The 21322-nt window shown below is 49.5% G+C and overlaps 1 protein-coding gene across 4 annotated transcripts; it reads left to right on the top strand.

The window, feature by feature from the left end:
- The first annotated feature begins 376 nt into the window (after positions 1-376).
- On the top strand, positions 377-19846 carry THNSL2 (threonine synthase like 2). 4 transcript variants are annotated; one of them, XR_009506437.1, is made up of 11 exons: positions 414-488; positions 840-1045; positions 3377-3611; positions 4927-5121; positions 6146-6298; positions 9533-9763; positions 12658-12806; positions 12913-13038; positions 15218-15369; positions 15875-16667; positions 16751-19846. XR_009506437.1 is itself a non-coding variant. In XM_059942687.1 (10 exons), the coding sequence occupies exons 3-10, from the start codon at positions 3389-3391 to the stop codon at positions 16098-16100; spliced, it is 1455 nt and encodes a 484-aa protein (XP_059798670.1). In that variant the 5' UTR covers positions 377-488; positions 840-1045; positions 3377-3388; the 3' UTR covers positions 16101-19846. The 4 variants fall into 4 exon arrangements, 3 of the variants coding, with proteins under 3 accessions (XP_059798670.1, XP_059798669.1, XP_059798668.1); XM_059942687.1 differs by having other exon boundaries at positions 377-488; positions 15875-19846; XM_059942686.1 differs by lacking the exons at positions 15218-15369; positions 16751-19846 and having other exon boundaries at positions 15875-16108.
- The last annotated feature ends 1476 nt before the right edge of the window (positions 19847-21322 follow it).

The raw sequence follows: 21322 nt of genomic DNA, 5'->3' as shown, positions 1-21322 counted from the left end.
CAATACGATGTCATGTATCCCTGTGGATTCTGAATTCCTGACTCACTAGCCCTAGTTTGAGAAACAGTTTGTCAGCCTTCCAGTTTTTGTAGGTGGGAAGCATGAAGCCCGGAGACGATAAGGGCCTTTCTTCTTTCCATCTTGCGCTCAGTTTTCTACCCTGAAACGTGCGACGATGCGGTGCTTCCGGGGCTGCAAGGAAGATTTAAGAGACTGTGAATAAAGCGCTTAGCAAAGTGTCAGAAAAGCATACTAAGTGAGGAATAAATGGTTTCCCTCTCGATCATTCCCTGCAGCTCCCTCCGCCACCTCTTCCCGCGCCGCTTTCTTCCGCCCTTAGCCTCGCTGCCGGGCGGCCCGGCTCATCCTCCGACCGGAAGCCTGGCCGCTGCCCCTGCGTCCCGCGCGCACGTCCGGAACCGGGCACTCCCGCCGCGCCCGATCCGCCTCCCGGGCCGCGCCCCGCCACTCCCAGAGCCTGGTGCCAGGTAAACGCGCCGCCCGGGCCCCGCAGCCCTCCCACCCTCCCGCCCAACCAGCCGATTCCGGGGCGGGAATTGGGATTCCGCCCCCACGCGAGCGGGCGCCCCAGCGGCCGAGCCTCCAGCACGCGCGCGCCGGCCCCGGGTCCCCTCTCCGGGTCCTCTTCCGGCGATCGCGGTGCCCTCTCCGGGGTAATCGGTAGCGAGACTTTTGAGCTCTGGAACTTTCGCTCAACCCGGATTTCAGCGTGGCTGGATCGGCCTCCCTAACCCCTTTCTTCAACCTCTAGTTCGGGCGCTGCGACTTGCAGGAACCTGGGAGGGTTGAGGGTTCACGATGCTTTGCCCCTTTGGCAGGATTTCTGCAATTCTTGGAGAGTCCCGACACTGAGAAGTCTGCGGGGTTTTCAGAGGCTGGGAGTGGAGCCTTATCCCGAAGACCTTATCAAAACCGTCTTGGCCCAAGACCAGGCCAGCTGGAGGACTGGTGCCCAGTGACCTTGGAGAGGCCGGCGCCTGCCGTGGGCCTGCCGGGGCCTCCACCCCAGGGGCCGCAGTCTGAGGTCAGCGATCGGCTGCCAAGGGTTCGGCCGCAGGGGTTTAAGTCTTCCCCATGGCCTCACCCCTGCTCAGAAATCTCTTCGCCTCCCGGAGGAGCCCTTCTTGAAACGTTTCCTTGTCTTGCGGCGCTCTCTTGTTTCCCTTGCTTTTCATCCAGATTATTGGTCAGTTTTTCTGACCTGTCTCCACTCTGGAATAGGGCCCAGCTGAGTCACAGGGGCAAATTATAAAATCATGTGTCAGAGGTCACTTAGTTCAGTCCCCGTCGGATGCTTGGAGCCCCCATACCGCAGTCCAACCAGAGTGCCTGATTTTTTTTCATCAGCTTCTCCACGTCCTGTGGCAGCGGCTTCTACTTCTGGGCTTCTCTATCCAGTTTACCTTACACTGAACCCAGTGGTGTATAGCGCATGTAGCTTTGCCGTGTTGGCCTCAGAAGGCTGCCCCTTGGGGTCTTTGGCTAGAACAGCGGCGGCGGCCCTTCCCGTGCGCTTATCAGTTCACTTCTTCGCACTGACATGTGCAGAGCCCGGCCTCAGGCCCTCTCCTTTGTTCCTGGGCCAGGTGGAGCCGGGAACAGAGACTGGCGCCCCAGGAAAGTGCATTCCGCAGATATTTTCTTTCGCGCTTCTCTGTAGCTCTGACTGCCCTCATGCTTGCCGCAGCTTCTTTGGCAGCCCACTTGTCTTCTTTCCTTTAATCTGACCCCGGGAAGTGGCCAGGCACGATCGCCCTCCCGTTACTCCAGGGTCTTGGGTAGTATGCATTGGCTTTTACCCTTGCCACAGAGTTACAGAAATTACTCTTTTGCTTGAAGGCACTGCTAGCCCTGTGCCCTCCCACCCTGTTCTGGTTTGTGAGACACTGGGCCTTCTTTGCTTACTCCCTGCAGTTGGCTTTTGGAGTTGCCTGATTTCATTTCTGTGCCGTGCACCCCTATACAAGGTGATATGTCCCAGTTTGCCTGAGACGGTTCTGGCTTACCCCATTGTCCCAGCATAATTATTAATAATGTCCACTTTCACTTTCAAAAGATTCATGATTTGGACAATTCAACTTGTCTCTGCCTCTCAAAGTTGGATGCATTCGTGTTTGTAGGCTTCGGAGTGGCACAGGGCAGCCCATGTAGGACTTGCTCTGGGCTCAGATGTGTCAGAGTCACAGTCTAGGGAACCAGAATTCCTCCAGGTCAATGCTAGCTCATTCCCTTTCTCAATAGGTGGAAGGCTTCAGGTGGCTTTGTCCCCAGAGGGCAGGGGTTCCCCTCTGGCCGTGGCACAGAAATAAGTCCAAGCTGGTACTGAGAGTTATGTCTAGTCAAATTCATCCCCAGAGGTATTGTGGGGATTTATAATCAGAATCCACAACCATGATCCAGAGAAAGGTGTTCAGAGCTCAAGCCCAGCTCCTTGACATGGTGCTTGGCTTCTGAGAACCTAACTGATGTGAAGTGTGACCAGAGTTAGGCCTGGGGTGCCCTTGGACCCTATCCCCTTCCATGCTAATCAGAGTTCTGCATGCAGACAGGACCAGTTAGCCGGGCCAGATGATAGTAAGAGTAGCATATCAGTACTTCTAACTATTTTCGGATCAGGCTGAGAGGTAGGGCACTGGCTTTCACCTGGGATGACTAACCGTACTAGTTTGCCTGGGACTGAGGGGTTTCCTGGGACTTGGGACTTTCAGTTTTAAAACTAGGAAAGTCCCGGGCAAACTGGGCTGGGTTGGCCACCCTATTCTTCATCCTTGCTGTATATTAGACCCACCCAAGGAGCCTCATGTAGAGATTTCAATTTAATTGATCCAGGTAGAGTCCCAAGTAGGGGTATTTTTTTAAACACTCCCAAGCTGATTGCAACAAACTACCAGAGTGGAGAACCATTAGGTTATAGGCAGCATTACTAAAAATCCATTGAAGGTGATTATTTTTTTAGCAGAAGTAGATACAGCTCTCAAAAGGGCATATAATCAAGTGTGTCATCCTCTCCTTATCAAGAGGGGTATCAAAATATCACTTGCCTTATTATTGTTATTGCTTTTCCCCACCCCAAGGACTTCTTCCTCATCAGTGAGGACCAGGTGTTCTCCTTTCCCAGCATGCTCCAGCACCCCCTCTCCCGTGGTAGTAGGTCAGTAGAATCACCTCATTTTGATTGGAGAGGTCAGGATTTGCGCAGTCTCAGGTGAAGCTGGCCTGAGATTTCACAGAGCTCCAGCCTCCCAGTCTGGATGATGGCCCAGGGGCCAGCCAAAGGGGCTGGGTGTACTTCAGCATCGTCCCATGGGGTACTGAGCTTGGAGATCAAGTGTCTCTGGGACTGTTCCCTCTGCAGGCCTCCAGGATCATGTGGTACGTCAGTACTCGGGGGATGGCCCCACGGGTTGACTTTGAAGGGGCCCTTTTCTCTGGCTATGCTCCGGATGGGGGCCTCTACATGCCCGAGGAGCTCCCTCAGCTGGACAGAGAGACCCTGCGTCAGTGGAGTGTGGTCTCCTACCCCAGCCTGGTGAAGGAGCTGTGTAGCCTCTTCATTGGGCCCGAGCTCATTCCAAGAGATGACTTAAATGGTGAGCAGACCCTGCCTTTCTACTCTCCCATCTCACACTTCTGCCAGCCCAGCCCACCATGGAGTTACAAATCCATCATTTAACCCCTAGGAGGTCCCTAGCCACATTTCTGAAACTTTGGAGTTTTTTCCAGACTCTGGAATCCCAGAATTGGAAATATCCCCAAAGGGTTAATTCATTCCAGCTCCCACCTCCAGTGAGATGAATGCCAAAGTGATCTGCGGAGAATTTTTTTTTTTTTTTAATTCAAACAGAAAGTCACAAAAATTATAATCATCCTCATCAGTTCACTCAGTCCCATGAGAATTTTTTTTTTTTTGGCTTATTTTTTAAAAACCCTTTCAAGGTATTTCGCTATTACCCTGAGATGCTTGAATGTAGGGTATTTCCTTCCTGCGTATAAAACACCCAGACCCTCAGATTGCTGTTTTATCTCCTTTAATGGTAATTCCAGAAGGGACTTTGAGAGTGTTCTGGACCAGCTCATTTCAGACTGTTATGTGCCTACAGATTCTCTGGGGGAGTATCTTTAAAATGCAGATTCTGATTCAGTAGGTCTAGGGTGGGCCTGAGAATTCTACATTCCTATCAAATGTCCAGATGGTACTAGCGCTGCTGGTCTGTGGACCACATGTAATGGTGAGAGTTTGGGCCTGAGAAGAAGAGGACTCAAAATGTAGTTCGATGACCAGCACTGATGGTGTTGCCTGGGTACATATTAGAATTCTCAGACTTCTCGGACCTACCGATCCAAAACCTGCATTTTAAGATCCCAGGTGATTGGTTTGCTAATTAAAGTTTGAGAAACACTACTCTAGATGACCTTAGCCTTAGGTAGGATTCTAAGTAAACCATCTCAAGATTCTGGCATCACAGGTGTGAGATTAAGTAATGCAAAAACAAACAAATAAGTCTGTCTTTAGGAAGGAAAATTAGAAGAGATGAGACATTTGATTTGTTTCTTACACAGCTGTTTAATTGAATCTCATTGGCATACATGCACACAAGAAATCCAAATAATGAAGAAATTTATAAAGTAAAAAATGAAAGTCTTCCAGCACCAGTTCTGGTCTCTGGGGCCATCACAATGAGGAATCCATGAACAGTTTAGTTCATGCCTTTTCAGACATTTTTCCTAGGATTAAACAATTATATTCATACACAGTATCCTTTATGATAAAAACTTCTGGTCTTTTTATCTGGTAGCAAGAGATAGAAACTTCAAATGTAAAAGTGTAAAGAGACTGAGAGTGAACTTGAGGGACAAGAGAATAGCCTTTAATCACCGTCCAACCTCCCCTCTCTCCCCTCGCAGATCTGATCGACCGAGCCTTCAGCAGATTCCGACACAAAGAGGTGGTCCATCTATCCAGGTTGAGGAATGGGCTGAACGTGCTGGAGCTGTGGCATGGGGTCACCTATGCGTTTAAGGACCTGTCCCTGTGCTGTGCTGCACGGTTCCTGCAGTACTTCCTGGAGAAGAGGAAGAAGCACATCACCGTGGTTGTAGGTGTGCATCGTGGGCGTGCGCCCTGGAGCCCTGCAGTGCCCCAGCTTGCCAGTGTCCACCCACAGGATGCCCTCCACTGATGTCTCTTGGGGACTGTGTTACCGGTTCTTCTAGAGCAGGGTTCTTTTTCTTTTTTTTTGTAAATTGAAGTACGGTTGATTTACACTACCGTGTGTGTGTGTGTGTGTGTGTGTGTGTACAGCACAGTGATTCAGTTATACATTATCTATCTATCTATCTATCTATCTATCTATTCTTTTTCAGATTCTTTTCCCTTATAGTTTATTACAAAATACTGAGTACAGTTCCCTGTGCTCTACAGTAGGTCCTTATTGGTTATCTATTTTATGTATAATAATGTGTATGTGATAATCCCAACCTCCTAATTTATAGAGCACGGTTCTTAAACTTTTCTTGTGCCACAGACCCTTTTGACAGTCTGGTGGAGGCTGTGGAACCTTCTTAGAATAATATTTTAAATACATAAAACACACAGAGGGCTTCCCTGGTGGCTCAGTGGTTGAGAATCTGCCTGCCAATGCAGGGCACACGGGTTCGAGCCCTGGTGTGGGAAGATCCCACATGCCGCGGAGCAACTGGGCCCGTGAGCCACAACTACTGAGCCTGCGCGTCTGGAGCCTGTGCTCCACAACAAGAGAGGCCGCGATAGTGAGAGGCCCGCGCACCGTGATGAAGAGTGGCCCCCGCTTGCCGCAACTAGAGAAAGCCCTCGCACAGAAACGAAGACCCAACACAGCCAAAAATAAATAAATAAATAATTAATTTAATTAAAAAACAAACAAACAAACAAACAAAAAAAACACACAGAAGCTATGGCGCCAAGCTCACAGATGCCCTGATTTCTATCCGTGGATCCCTTGGAGGTTCAAGGACCCCAGGTTAAGTACTGGGTTCCTACCCTCCAGGATATTGCCTCACTTGGCGACAGTGCTTTAGGGGCCATTTCTTTCCTTTTCCATCTCCCTCGTCCTAAAGAGGAGGGTTCCTCCTTCTTCCCATCCAGGAACTTCTGGGGACACAGGGAGTGCTGCCATCGAGAGTGTTCAGGGGGCAGAGAACGTGGACCTCATTGTTCTGCTGCCCAAAGGTCGCTGCACAAAGATTCAGGAGCTCCAGATGACGACAGTGCTGAGAGAGAATGTCCACGTGTTTGGAGGTGAGTGTTGGGACAGAGGCTCCGGGGACAGCATGGCTTTGCCTCGAGTGGTCTGTTTTGGGAGATGGGCTGGAACAAAACTAGGCAATTGACTAGCTGACCATCCTTCCTCCTCCCCTTTCTCTCTCCTTCCCTTCCTTCATCAGTCATGTTTAGAGGTTGGTGTATGCCTTGGCTTAGCTCTGAGCAGGCTCGTGGCTACACAGTCTCAGAAAGTACTGGAGGTGACAGGTGCATAAACCAATACTGACAGTACAACCGAGGAAGCGCAGGTTTAAAACCATACCCCAAAGAATGCCACTTCCCTGCACGTTCACCCTGCTGGTGCCATATCTACAGGCAGCTACCCAGAGTCATAGCCTGAGCCAAGTGACTTGGGTTCTGTCCCAGGGCCCTGAAGTTCAGATGGCAAAAACACGTTTAATAATTATTTTAAGAGAATGTGCCGTTGCATGTTGGCAGCTCATGCCCTCCCTTGCAGTGTTGAATCAACTAAGCTATGCACTTGGTTAGCAGGTCTAAGTATTTAAAATAAGAAGCTACTCAGTGGGACCCATCGCTAGTGACCCCTCTTCCTGAGCCACATCATGAATCGTAGCGTTTTGTGTTTGCAGAAAGGCAAAAAGCCATCTCCTTAATGTCTGGCCATCTATTCTGAGTGCATTTAATCATTACGGAGCTCAAGAGTGTAGGAAGGCGGGATGAGTTTGAGTGGAGCCATACTTTTTGTTTTTTATTTCTACCTCTGACACCCTACTACACCCCAGGTAGCCCCCAGGAAGGGGTTGGAATATGAGCAATAGGGGTCTTGCTGAGGTTTTGTGCACTGTGGCCTTGGGCAAGCTGTCCAGGTGGCCTGGCTTGGTTTGGTCACTCACCTGGCAGGACAGCAGATGTGGTGACAGAAGACCTTCCTTCTATAACTGGCCTGGCCTCCTGTTATAATCCCATAGATGATGTTTTTGTGTGACACCAATTTTGTCAAGGACCAAAAGAACAGTGAAAACGAACCTTACCCATGGGAGTAACATGAATATTCTTTGTCCATTTGTTCAAGAGCAAACAAAAAGCCCCTTCTACTCTTTTCTTTAGCAAGCACATACGCATTCCACTGAAAAGTTTATGGTTTAGCTAAGGTGGGTGTTGGCAAAAATCTTACACATTAGCCTTGGTAATGAATTACCCATATCTGGCTGCATTTTCCTGCAGTCATGGCAAGATTTTAATGTACAATATTCAGGTTCCTGAGTGTCCCTGTTACACCCTAAGCACCAAAATTGCTATTTATGAATCTAGGACTGTCTTTGCCTAGAATCAAAGCAGAGAATAGCTTTTTGTACCTCTATTCTGCACCTACGCCCTTCTCTCCTTGTACACAGATATTGGAAGGCTTTGACCTAAGGGCATGTATAGAAGCACCATTCCTGACCATGGGGTGGAGAATGGTGCACCTTTGAAAAATAGTGGCGGGGACTTCCCTGGTGGTCCAGTGGTTAAGACTCCACGCTTCCAGCACAGGTGGCATGGGTTCGACCCTTGTTGGGGAACTAAGATCCTGCATGCTCTGTGGCATGGCCAAAAAATTTTAAAAAGAAGAAAGAAAGAAAAGAAAAATAGTGGCAGACATGTGGATGGTGATGAATGCAGTATGTCATAAATGTGCTATTGCCTGAGCCAAAGGGCATTTCTGTTTCATACACGTTCTGAGCTTCAAGAAAATAAGGCAGGAACCTTTAAAGGAATTAGTTTTTGTTTCTAAAACAGGACTGTTCAAATTCTTCCTTTCCTTTCTGGAATCTTCTGATTTGGTTTCCAGGAGGACGTGTGTTAGTTCGGGAGCTAACGGTGGGTGTTTTCCGTTTGGCTGTTGAGCTCAGGGAGTAGAGATGGGCCACCTGGATTGTTGTGTGTTGGACGCTGATATTTTCTAAAGTCATGAATTTCCATATACATTGTATACTTGGTTCTTCTTAAGCACAGGATAATCAGCAAGTGCCAGTTATATATTATTTGGGATGTTTTTGGTTGGAAGTAACAGAAAATCTAACTCAGACTGGCTTGAACAGGGATATTTTTCAGCTCATGTACCTGGAAGTCTAGAGGCGGGATAGGCTCCCGATTGGCTGGTTCACTGCCTTCAGGGAGCCAGGTTCTCTGCTCCATCTTCCCTTCAGCCTCATTCCTCTTGTGGCGTATGATGGTTACTGAAGGTAACCAAGTCTCTCTTCCTGTGGCTCTCTCTTAAAAACAGTGAATCTTTTCCTAGCACCCCAGCAAATATCCCCCTTGTACATGGGTCTGGAGTCAGTCCTGCAGCCTCATTACTGCTACACGATGAAGGGTGGAATGAATAGTAACCTCAGTGCCGGGCTTCCCTGGTGGCGCAGTGGTTAAGAATCCGCCTGCCAGTGCAGGGAACACGGGTTCAAGCCCTGGTCCCGGAAGATACCACATGCTGTAGAGCAACTAAGCCCGTGCACCACAACCACTGAGCCTGCGCTCTAGAGCCTGCAAGCCACAACTACTGAGCCCACATGCCACAATGACTGAAGCCCGAGCACCTAGAGCCCGTGCTCCACAGCAAGAGAAGCCACCATAATGAGAAGCCTGCACGCCGCAACGAAGAGTAGCCCCCTACTCGCCGCAGCTAGAGAAAGCCCGCGCACAGCAACAAAGACCCAACTCAGCCATAAATAAATAAATAAATAAATAACCTCAGTGCCTACTCTGGCATTTCCCCTGATAATCTTCCCCTGCTGTCCTCCCAGTTTGGACCCAGTGGAGAAACAGACCCAGGTTTCAGATAAGAGAACAATATCGGCTCGATTGCTGGTTGGGCTGGGTTGACGAGTACAACTTGGAGTAGGAACCCACGTGGGAAGAGCGACTCTTTCCCTCCAGCCCCTGATGGAGGACGGTGAAGTAAAGCTCAGCCTCTCACCATCTCACAACATGATAAACCATCCTCCTTGTTCCCAGAGACTGGGGAAGTGGGCATGGAATACAGAGAGGAATTCTTCCCCCAATATCCCAGAAAGCTGACATTTTATATCTAGTTTTAGATAATGGTAGAAACATTGGAAATGTGACAACAAGGATATGAGACATGGTTTGAGGGAAGGTCCCAGCAGGATGGGCTCAGCCTAGGAGCACGTGCTGACCTTATGGGCACATGCTGGACCCCTGGGGGTTCTTCGTGCTCCCGATAACTCCCTCTCCTCTCTCCTCTGACAGTGGAGGGGAACAGCGATGAGCTGGACGAGCCCATCAAGGCCGTGTTTGCCGATGTGGCCTTTGTCAAGGAGCACAACCTGATGAGTCTGAATTCAATCAACTGGTCCCGCGTCCTCGTGCAAATGGCCCACCACTTCTTCGCTTATTTCCGGTGTGCACCAGCCTTAGACTTGCACCCACTGCCCCCCGTGGAGGTGGTTGTACCATCGGGGGCTGCCGCTAACCTCGCAGGTAAGGAGACCCCTGTGCTTTCCAGAAAAATGCCTGTGGTCCCCGTCCTCCCAGCTGCACTTTGGTGTAACCATGAGGAGAAAGGTTGGGTCCTAAGTGATGGGAAACTACACACAAGAAGCTTCCAGAAAACTTCCCCCAACTCCCTGGGGGGACATCCTGGCCTCTTGCCGCAGGGGAAGAATGATGGGTTAAGCCTGAGGTGCTCCGGCTGCCTGATCTGATGTGTTTGCTCAGCAGAGTGTGGGGAGACTGGGTCAAGGTTCAGCCGCTGGCCCGGCTGGCAGTGCCCTCTGCCAGGAACGTGGACTTTCCTCCCAGCTCCTGCCAGCTGCCCGCTCTGAAGATAAGGGCTCGCCTGGCACAGCGTGTTTTCCCTGGAGACCGTGTGATGAGTCCTGGACTTAGGCTTCTGGGCCCAGTTCTGTCCTTTACCAGATAAACGTCTTGTCCCTTAGACTCAGCAACTCAACTATCAAAGGGAGATTGGAATACTTATCATATCTCTCAGGATGACCACGAGGCGCAAATAAGATTCTTTATGCGTGTATGTGAACTTTGTGAGGGTCAAGAGCTATAGAGCTACATGGCATTAAAATCATTTTCTATAATAATACTTAACATTTATCAAGCACTGACTATGCATCGGGCACTGCTCTAAATGCTTCTCTCGTATTAACTCCTTAAATCCTCACAACGCGCCTATGAGGGGGACGAGACTATTATTTCCATTTTATAACGAGGAAGCTGAGGCACAGAGAAGTCGGTCAGCCTGCCCCTGGTTACACAGCAGTCAGTCCCAGAGCCTGCATCCTCACAAGCATGCAAGGCTGCCTCCTGATTGGCATGACTTTTTTTCTGATGGTTCTGTTAGTGGCATCGCTTCTGATGGGCGTCCAGGATGGCTGGAGGTGAGACCATGAAAGTATCTTAGCGGTCAGGAGTCTTCCTGACTTCAGCTAACACAGGGATGGAAAGAATGGCAAGCTGGCTGTTAGACAAGGATGGCTCAGCCTTCTTCCCCATCCATGGGGTGAAGCCCACCACACTGCCCATTTCCATCACCCTCCAGGGAGTGATGCCACCTGCACATGTCCCAGTGTCTGCCACAGTGCCTGGCACAAAAGCAGTGTTTGCAGAGGGAACTCCGATCTAGCCCTGCTCCATCAGGAACTAGCTGCTTGACCTTAAGCCCCTGGACCTCTTCAGCCTCCGTTGCTCCTCTGTCATACAAGGATATCATGATGCTTACTGAGGACCACGTGAAATAAGACTGTGAATGTGCTTTGCAAAATTAAGAGTGATATTGGGTGGTGCGGTTATCCTTAACTCCTTTTACCTACTCATCAGAGATAAACCATTCATGGCAGTAGGAACCTTCCCAAAAACTACGTTGCCTTTCTGGGCTTTCCATCTTTCAGGGTGAGGAATTCCTTGTTTGTTCCATGCAAACAGACACTGCTATTAGGGTAGACTGAGGCTGCTACTCTGTCCCCCCTCAGTCCCTTTGCAGGGGATGCAGTCTGAGGGCGCTGGTTCTAGGAGACTGAGTCACGGGACTCAGCATGTGCTCTAGACTTAGACAGACCTAGTTCAAGTCCTTAGTCTGCCACTTAGCAGGCTTTGGATGGGTCATTTCAGCTTCTCAGAATCTCCATTTTCTCTTCTGCAAATGGTGGCAAGTACGTGTCAGTACCTGCTTGGGGGCAGGGTTTGGCACGGGAACAGTGTCAGGGCGCAGTAAACTTCTCCTCCTACTCTTTCCTTCTTTTTTTCGTAACAGCTTCATTGCTCTATGATTCCCATATCATACACTTCACCCACTTAAAGTATACAACTTAATAGTTTTTAGTGTACACAGATTTGTGCAGCCATCACCATAATCAGTTTTAGAACATTTTCATCACCCTAAAAGGAAGTCCTTTTCCTTTAGCAGTCATTCCCCATTTCCCCTCATCCCTCCCAGCTTTAGGCAGCCACTAATCTATTTCGTCTCTATAGATTTTCCTATTCTGGACATTTTATATAAATAGAATCATCCAATATGCGGCCTTCTTTCACTTAGTGTAATGTTTTCAAGGCTCATCTGTGTTGTAGCATATATCAGTACTTTATTCCTTTTTATGGCTGAATACTATTCTATTGTATAGATATACCACATTTTGTTTATCCATTTATCAGTTAATGCACATTTGGATTGTTTCGGTTTTTTAGTTGTTATGAATAATGCTGCTATGAACATTCGTGCGTAGGTTTTTGTGTGGACCTGCTCTCAGTTATCTTGAGTATATGTAAACTAGGAGTGGATTTCTGGGTCATACTGGAACTCTGTGCTTAACTCTTTGAGAAACTGCTGGACTGTTTTCTGAAGTGGCTGTACCATTTTACATTCCAACCAACAGTGTATGGGGGGATTCCAGTTTCTCCACATCCTGACCAAGACTTGTTATTATCTATCATTTTGATTCTAGCCATCCTAGTGGGTATGAAGTGGTATGTCATTGTGATTTTGGTTTGTGTTTTCCTGATGACTAATGATGTTGAGTATCTTTTCATGTGTTCATTGGCTATTTGTATATCTTCTTTGGAGAAATATGTACTCAAGTCCTTTGCCTATTTTTTAATTGGGTTATTTGTATTTTTATTGTTGAGCTGGAAGAAATCTTTATATATTCTGGCTTCAAGTCCTATATCAGACATATGATTTGCAAATAGTTTTTCGTATTCTGTGGGTTGTCTTTTCATTTTCTTGATAGTCTCCTTTGAAGCACAAAAGCTTCAAAAAGCACAAAATCTTCTTAATTTTGATGAAGTCCAATTCATCTACTTTTTTTTCTTTTGTTGTTTGTGCTTTTGGGGTTGTGTCTAAGAAACCATTGTTCTCCTCTCTTAAGCTGGGTTCATCGCTCAGAAGATGGGCCTGCCCATCCACCTGGTCGTGGCAGTGAACTACAATGACATCATCCACAGGACCGTCCAGCGGGGAGACTTCTCTCTGTCTGAGGCCGTCAAACCAACCTTGGCATCAGCTATGGACATTCAGGTGGGGCCTGTGAGGAGACATGCAGTTCTGACCCAGGTGTTGGTTGGGTGGAGGTGGACAAGGGCTGAGGTCAGCGTGACCCTCGGGACCCTGCCTTTCTGGCCAGGTGCCGTACAACATGGAGAGGATCTTCTGGCTGTTAGCTGGCTCTGACAGCCAGGTGACAAGAGCCCTCATGGAGCAGTTTGAAAGGACTGGAAGTGTGAGTCTACCCAAGGAATTGCACAGCAAGGTCAGTTACCACCCACACACCATGGAGAAAGGAAAGGGTGCAGCCACAAGACCAGACTTGGGGTTTGAAAATCTGTTCAAGGAAAGGGGATGCTTGTTTCTTGAGTACCTACTATGAGCCTGGCACTTCTGCAGTCACTTCATGTGGATTTCTTTGTTGAATGAGGAGAGGCAGTAGAGGTTATTGCTTTAGAGTCAGGTGGGGCTTAACTCCAAGCCAGCTGTGAGACCTTGGACCAGTTTCTTAAATTCCGTGCTTCAATTTCCTCATCTATAAAATGGGGATAAAGAGAATGCCTGCCTCATAGCATTGTTGAATTTTAAGTCAAATAATACCCATGAAGCCCTTTGTATACTGCCTGGCAATATAGGGCTTAATATATTAGCTGTTGTTTTTATTTATTATTGTTGATTTCCAATAATAACTGGAAGCCACTTTTCCCATCCAGTATGAGCAGAGACTATTGTTCTATTAGCTTTTTTTTTTTTTAAAAAGGAAGGAGAAATTTTATCTCCACAGATGGGTAGGAGTCTAGGGAGGGATTGCTTTTATTTTAAGGTAACCTGGTGATGAAAACTTATTTAATATAAAAAAAGAATTTCATATGTTGAATTTGCTTTTAATTTTCTCTGCTGCATTCCCACCAAATCGTCATCCAGACTGTGTATATCTCCAGTGCCTAGGACCTCACTACCTCACATCAGCTCTAATCATTATGAAGTTCTTTATGTCAAGCTAGAACCTGTTACTTCTTAGCTTGTGCACTGGTGAGCCATCTGATTCCCATACTTGTAGAGAATCTTCATTTACCTGCTAAGCCTTCCTGGTTCCTTTGGCTGTCCCTTACATGACGTAATTTTGAGTGGTCAATGTGCATCTTAAAGGGTTGTCTCCAGAACTAGATACACCCACACAGACTGGAGTGGAATTTCTGTCTTCTGGAATCTATGCTTCTTTTGATGAAACCTGTCTTAATTAGTTTGGACTGCTATAACAAAGTACCACAGACTGGTGGCTTAGAAACAACACAAATGTACTTCTCACAGTTCTGGAGACCGGAGGACTGAGGTCAGGGTGCCATGGTTGAGTTCTGGTGAGGGCCCTCTTCTGGGTTGTAGTTGGTTGCCTTCTCATATGTGGAAGGAGATTTAGCTAGCCCACTGGCCTTTTCTTATAAAGACACTAATCCCATTCATGAGGGCTCCACCCTCATGACCTAATTACCTCCCAAAGGCCCCACCTCCAAATACCATCATATTGGGATTAGGGCTTCAACATATAAATTTGGGAGGGACACAAACATTCAGACCGTAACACAACCGAAGTTCAACTTATTTAATGGTTTGTATTGACATCCACAATCCTTCTCCTCATGTAGATGAGGTGCTCCATGAAGACAGACACCATATCCCCCAATTCTTCATTCTCTCCCCCACTGTACACGTAGAAGATACTCCAACTGCTGGGACAGCATTCATTCGTATTACATATTGACCATGAGTCAGGAGCTATGCTTGGTGCTGGAGATACAAAGATAAATAAAACACATGCATTGTCTTCTGTGAACCCTAATGGGTCAGGAAGGTATCTAAACAATTTATAATACCCTGTGGTCTCTATTGGTCACAGTTGAGTATATGCAGGGTTTCTGGCACATTGTAAGCATGCAGTGCATTTTCAGAGAATGATCAAATAAACCATCTACACCAAGGGAGCACTGAGAAGGGAGTCTTCCTCTGTCTGAAGGTAGTGGGGAGTTTTCCTAAAGGAGGTGCCACAAGAGCTGGGTCGGAACTGACGGGAAGCTATTCTCACATCCACAGGAAGGGGGCGTGCCAACAACAAAGCAGCAGGAATGCTTGAGTGCCCTTACCCTGTGTTCTGTCCCATTGTTGAACAAGACTATACACTAATTTGCTGATTCATGAGCCAAATTCTAACTAAATGTGTTGACCTGAAACTCAAAGGTATCCTTCCCCTAACTTGAGGGAATCCATTTAAAACTGGGAAACGTGGGAAACCAGATTTTTCTCTGAGCTGAATCTGAGCCATTCAATCTGAACGTTTCATTCGAGTTTCTCGTGTGTATCTGGCTATGTTACGTGGTGGGAATTTTCTCCCCTTTTCCCCACTTCCCCTCAGCCCTGATTCCCACCCCTCTGGCCCTGAAACCTGTCAGCTTTCAGAGGCAGTAACGTCTCAGTCAGTGTCAGACGAGGCCATCATCCAGACCATGGGCCGCTGCTGGGAAGAGAACCAGTACTTGCTGTGCCCTCACTCGGCCGTGGCCGTGAGCTACCATTACCAGCAGGCGGACAGGCGGCAGCCCAGGTACAGGTGGTGGGCGCCTGTGTGTCGGGCGGACCCCTTGGCTTTCAGGGGTCCTCCTCTTCCCCAAGCAGGGGACAGAGGAATGGGAACAAATGGCCTTTTTTTTTTTTTTGGCTGCCCCTTGCTGCATGCGGGATCTTAGTTCCCTGACCAGGGGTGGAACCCAGGCCCCCCTGCAGTGGAAGCGCAGAGTCTTAACCACTGGACCGCCAGGGAAGTCCCACAAATGGCTTTCATGAGCACGATGGGTGCTGCGTGGAACTGTGTCCTGAGACTGTGATCCTGGAAGAGGGAGCTGGGCCTCCAACAAGGAGGAGCAATTTGCTTGCAGAGTCATTGCAGAGATAAGTTCAAGGGACCAAACATGTCTTTTTCTCCCTCTCTTTCTCTCCACCCTACCTCTAACCTTCCCCTGTTCCTTCTTCTCCCTCCTGGCCTTCGTGCCGCCCCTGTCCCTCTGTCTTCTGTCTTCCGCCCCCTGTTCCCACCTGCCCTGCCTCCGCAGCCCTCCCCGCTCTTGTCTGGCTCCCGCCTCTGCAGCCAAGTTCCCGGAGGCCGTGCTGGCTGCCGGGCTGACCCCGGAGACTCCCGCGGAGATCCTCGCCCTGGAGCACAAGGAGGCGCGCTGTACCCCGATGCGGAAGGGTGACGACTGGACGCGGATGCTTCGGGGCCTGATTGAGGACCTGAGCCGGCAGCGGCAGGGGCGCTTCCGGAAAGCGCCGGCGTAGCCAGGCTGGAGCTGGCTTCCTTTAGGCTTCGGACCCTGGGAGGTGTCCCCTCTGAGCTGCCTTGCGCACCTTCTCTCCATGCTTCGGACCCTGGGAGGTGTCCCCTCTGAGCTGCCTTGCGCACCTTCTCTCCATGCAGGTGCCTTGCGCACCTTCTCTCCATGCTTCGGACCCTGGGAGGTGTCCCCTCTGAGCTGCCTTGCGCACCTTCTCTCCATGCAGGTGCCTTGCGCACCTTCTCTCCATGCTTCGGACCCTGGGAGGTGTCCCCTCTGAGCTGCCTTGTGCACCTTCTCTCCATGCAGGTGCCTTGTGCACCTTCTCTCCATGCTTCGGACCCTGGGAGGTGTCCCCTCTGAGCTGCCTTGTGCACCTTCTCTCCATGCAGGTGCCTTGCGCACCTTCTCTTCATGCTTCGGACCCTGGGAGGTGTCCCCTCTGAGCTGCCTTGCGCACCTTCTCTCCATGCTTCGGACCCTGGGAGGTGTCCCCTCTGAGCTGCCTTGCGCACCTTCTCTCCATGCAGGTGCCTTGCGCACCTTCTCTCCATGCTTCGGACCCTGGGAGGTGTCCCCTCTGAGCTGCCTTGCGCACCTTCTCTCCATGCAGGTGCCTTGCACACCTTCTCTCCATGCTTCGGACCCTGGGAGGTGTCCCCTCTGAGCTGCCTTGTGCACCTTCTCTCCATGCAGGTGCCTTGTGCACCTTCTCTCCATGCTTCGGACCCTGGGAGGTGTCCCCTCTGAGCTGCCTTGTGCACCTTCTCTCCATGCAGGTGCCTTGCGCACCTTCTCTTCATGCTTCGGACCCTGGGAGGTGTCCCCTCTGAGCTGCCTTGCGCACCTTCTCTCCATGCTTCGGACCCTGGGAGGTGTCCCCTCTGAGCTGCCTTGCGCACCTTCTCTCCATGCAGGTGCCTTGCACACCTTCTCTCCATGCTTCGGACCCTGGGAGGTGTCCCCTCTGAGCTGCCTTGTGCACCTTCTCTCCATGCAGGTGCCTTGCGCACCTTCTCTCCATGCTTCGGACCCTGGGAGGTGTCCCCTCTGAGCTGCCTTGTGCACCTTCTCTCCATGCAGGTGCCTTGCGCACCTTCTCTTCATGCTTCGGACCCTGGGAGGTGTCCCCTCTGAGCTGCCTTGCGCACCTTCTCTCCATGCAGGTGCCTTGCGCACCTTCTCTCCATGCTTCGGACCCTGGGAGGTGTCCCCTCTGAGCTGCCTTGTGCACCTTCTCTCCATGCTTCGGACCCTGGGAAGTGTCCCCTCTGAGCTGCCTTGTGCACCTTCTCTCCATGCAGGTGCCTTGCGCACCTTCTCTCCATGCTTCGGACCCTGGGAGGTGTCCCCTCTGAGCTGCCTTGTGCACCTTCTCTCCATGCAGGTGCCTTGCACACCTTCTCTCCATGCTTCGGACCCTGGGAGGTGTCCCCTCTGAGCTGCCTTGTGCACCTTCTCTCCATGCAGGTGCCTTGCGCACCTTCTCTCCATGCTTCGGACCCTGGGAGGTGTCCCCTCTGAGCTGCCTTGTGCACCTTCTCTCCATGCAGGTGCCTTGTGCACCTTCTCTCCATGCAGGTGCCTTGCGCACCTTCTCTCCATGCTTCGGACCCTGGGAGGTGTCCCCTCTGAGCTGCCTTGTGCACCTTCTCTCCATGCAGATGCCTTGTGCACCTTCTCTCCATGCTTCGGACCCTGGGAGGTGTCCCCTCTGAGCTGCCTTGTGCACCTTCTCTCCATGCAGGTGCAGGAGTTTCTCAGGGTCTGGAGCCAGCGGGCTGTGCTGTTCCCTGGCTGCTCGGTGCTCTCACCGTGGCTGGCTGGCCGTGCTGGGCCTGGTCACCGGGGGGGCGGGGAGGGAGTCGGGGATGATTGCTGGGGGTGCACCCCCAGGGCCAGAAAGTGCAGGAACATCACTGCTTCCTGTGAAACTCTCAGGGCCTGCAAATGAAAAGTCTGGGGCTCAGGGGCAACATTGGCTCCAAGATTTTGGACCCCCAGATCCTAAAACCTGTGCAGGTGGGGCCCGCTCCCTCCATTACCACAGGTCTGGCTCTGAGCCTTAGTTTATCTGGTCCCCAGGTCAGATCCAGAGGTCTTGGCCACAGGGCTTCCACCCTGTCAAACGTTGGGCATCCCTGGAATAAAAGTGCAGGTTCAGGGTGATGGTGACTCTGCGTGCCCTGTGGGCAGAGCCCGGTGCCTGTCAGGTGGTGATGGTGGTGCCATGGTGTCCCGCATCCATCTGCTGCCCCAGGTTGGCAGGGGGGCAGGTGGCACAGGAGTTGGGGTTCAGGATCACCAGATCCAGGCCATGTAGGAAAGCAGGGGCCTCAAACTAGGTCAAGTTGCCCTGTTGCTCATGTACCAGGTTCACCATTCTTATTAAACCAAGTCATGGTCATAACAGCGAGAAGCAATGATCCCTCTTTAAACACTAAATAAAGTCCAAATGCCTACATTTCCATAGGTACCTCCATAATCACGCTGCTCCAGAGAAGTCAAGTTGTTCTTTCCACTGAAGACACGACTCACGCTCTCCCCTCTCCATGCCTTTGACCCTGCACTTGCCTCTGGGAGACTGTCCTTCTTTGATGAACCCACAAGTCCCATCTCACAGGCTATTTGTCTTGGTTCCTGGTACTTGTTTACTGTGTCTTTTTACTCATCAGCCCAGCTGGAAGTAAGGACTCCTGTTTCCAAACTCTGGCAGAACTCCAACTGTAGCTTTCTTAAAGTGTGTATTCCCTTCTGCCCTGTTTTATGGTTATCCGCTTGAGACATTATCTCTCTGTCTCTAAGCTCCTTGAAGATAGGAACAATTGTTTAATGCAAGGGCTAAAACTTTTTGGATTTGCCCCTATTGATTAAAAAACTTTTAATATGTTCTCCCAACATATGTGTACTAAATTATGTATAAACTACACAAACCGTGTGCTAAAATAGACATGAAGGAATAATAACAACACCTATATTTATCTTTTCTCCCCATTCTCCGATGGATTGCCTGTGGGCCTGTCTTTGGCAGTCCTGGTTGAACACAGTGCCTGGTACATTCCAGAACTAGCAGGAACCAGGGGCATAGCTCCCCTGTGATTGCACATCTGCCAGATACTGTGCGATAACTCTCAAAGTGTGGTCCTTCGGTTTATCCAAAATACACTCTCCTGGCCCCTACCCCAGACCTTCAGAGACAAATCTGTGGGCATGGGTGCGCCATCTTCAGTCCTTACAAATGCCCCAAGTAAGTTTCTGTCCTCTCATTCGGGAAACCTTGGCCAGAGACTTTAAGTTTATAAATAATTTTCTTCCACAGGGAGATAGACTTTGTTTTCACAAGGGCATGCTTTCTTCCTGCTGCTATTTTCATGATCTAGCCTGCATTGTCCAGTTCAGGAGCCACTAACCATATATGACTGTTGAGCCCTTGCAATGTGAATAGTCTGACTAAGGAACTGAATTTTAAATTTTATTTAAGTTTAACTTACATTTAAATTTCAAAACTATTACTTGATTCAGTCATTGGAAAGCTTTTAGGTATGATTGGAAAAATGCAGGTATGTGAATCTACTTTTTCAGCTGTGAAATTTATGAAGTACATAAAATACAGATAAGTATTTCCAATGAAAATTCAATGTTCTGATTGACATGTGTCACAAATGTAAACTACATATTGGATTTCAAAGACTTCCAATGAAAAAAATCTAAAATATCTCATTAATAATTTTATACGGATGACCTGTTGAAAGGATGATATTTTGATGTATTGAGTTAAATAAAACATGTTATCAAAATTAATTCCATCTTTTTCCTTTTCCTTTTCCAGGGACATTTAAAGTTATATATGTGGTTCGCCTTTGTCTCACATTGTATTTCTACGGACAGCAGTGATCTAGGCTTTGGGTACACATGAACACACGGCAGATAGTTGTGGATTTAGTTATATTACTTGGTTCAAATCTCATGTAGATTGAGGGAAGGGGTTAGACAAACACAAACATGTGGACGTCAACACAAGCCTGAGGCTCTGGTCTCTGGGGGCCCCTCTGGAAGGCAGGTGAGGCAGGCACAGCGTGAAGGTATTTTTGGCCACTAGAGGGCACTGTTACTACCACTCTGAGGGCCGCTGTGAAAGGAGCCAGTGGGCATCTGGCCTCCAAACCTGCCTTTCCCGGCCCCCGAAGTCTAAAGGAGCTTCTGGGTCACCCAGCTTGATCTCTGCCTGCTACCTCCACAACAGAACCACTAGCCCCGCATCTATTAGGTGCCTAGGGGCTGAAAGGAGAGGCCGGAGGGCATCCTCTTACTGGAAAACTTGACATTGAAGCATGGCATTCAGCACGTAGAGAGAGGGCAGGAATGCTTTATGCACAGGAGGATGGGCGAGCACTCCTAAGGGAATGACCATGACCCTTACAGCCATCAGCACCTGACAGCTTCCGAGACACTTTAATATCCACAAGAGCGTACCTGGTGGAACCCCCAGGACCCATTTATCCATTAGGCAAGACCAGCCTGATACTTCGGGGTCATGAGATATTTAGAGGCCCATGAAAATATTTTTATTTCTATTAAAAGAAAAAATGAATACAATCCGGCTTGGATTATATTCATCTTTGTGCCAACAGAGTTGTAAAAAAGATCTTTAAATATTTTTTGTAGAAGAACCCCTTGAAAGCAAAAGTGCCTGGAGCCCACGGAAGTCATAATGCGGCCCTCATAGGACCTGCTCTACGCCAGGTAATACTTCACCAGAATCAACTAGTTTAATCCTGACAGCAAGCCGTGAAATAGGTGTTACTACCGTCTATGTTTTAGAGATGAGGTAACCTGTCAGGGTGGTACCACGAGGGAGAAGAGGGGCTGGGACTTGAACCCAGGCATGTGGCTTCAAGTCTGACGTGTATTTTCATCTTATCATGTTGTATGGAGCTGGTCCATTCTGCTGTGGTCCGCCGCTCTCCATCCTGTCCCAGGCCGTGGCCCTTCCGCGGGGTCCTCCTCCACCCTCCCTTTCATGGGTGGACTTGGGGGCGTGGCCACGCTGCTCCAGGAGGCCCACCAGGGGCTGCTGCAGACCTGCTTCCCAGGTCTCTGCATGGGTCCTGGCACCCAGGACCTGCTGCCTGCGGCCAGAGCCAGTGGTTCCTTATTCTTTGCTGCCGCATTTCTGAGGGTCTCAGGGCAGTGCTGGGGGTTACGGGGGTCACAAAACTCTTCACC

The sequence above is a fragment of the Balaenoptera ricei genome, chromosome 13 (genome assembly GCF_028023285.1).
Source record: "Balaenoptera ricei isolate mBalRic1 chromosome 13, mBalRic1.hap2, whole genome shotgun sequence".
NCBI classification, from domain to species: Eukaryota; Metazoa; Chordata; class Mammalia; order Artiodactyla; family Balaenopteridae; genus Balaenoptera; species Balaenoptera ricei.
Note: the sequence above shows the minus strand (reverse complement) of the source record. Positions and strands in the feature narration are given on the sequence as shown.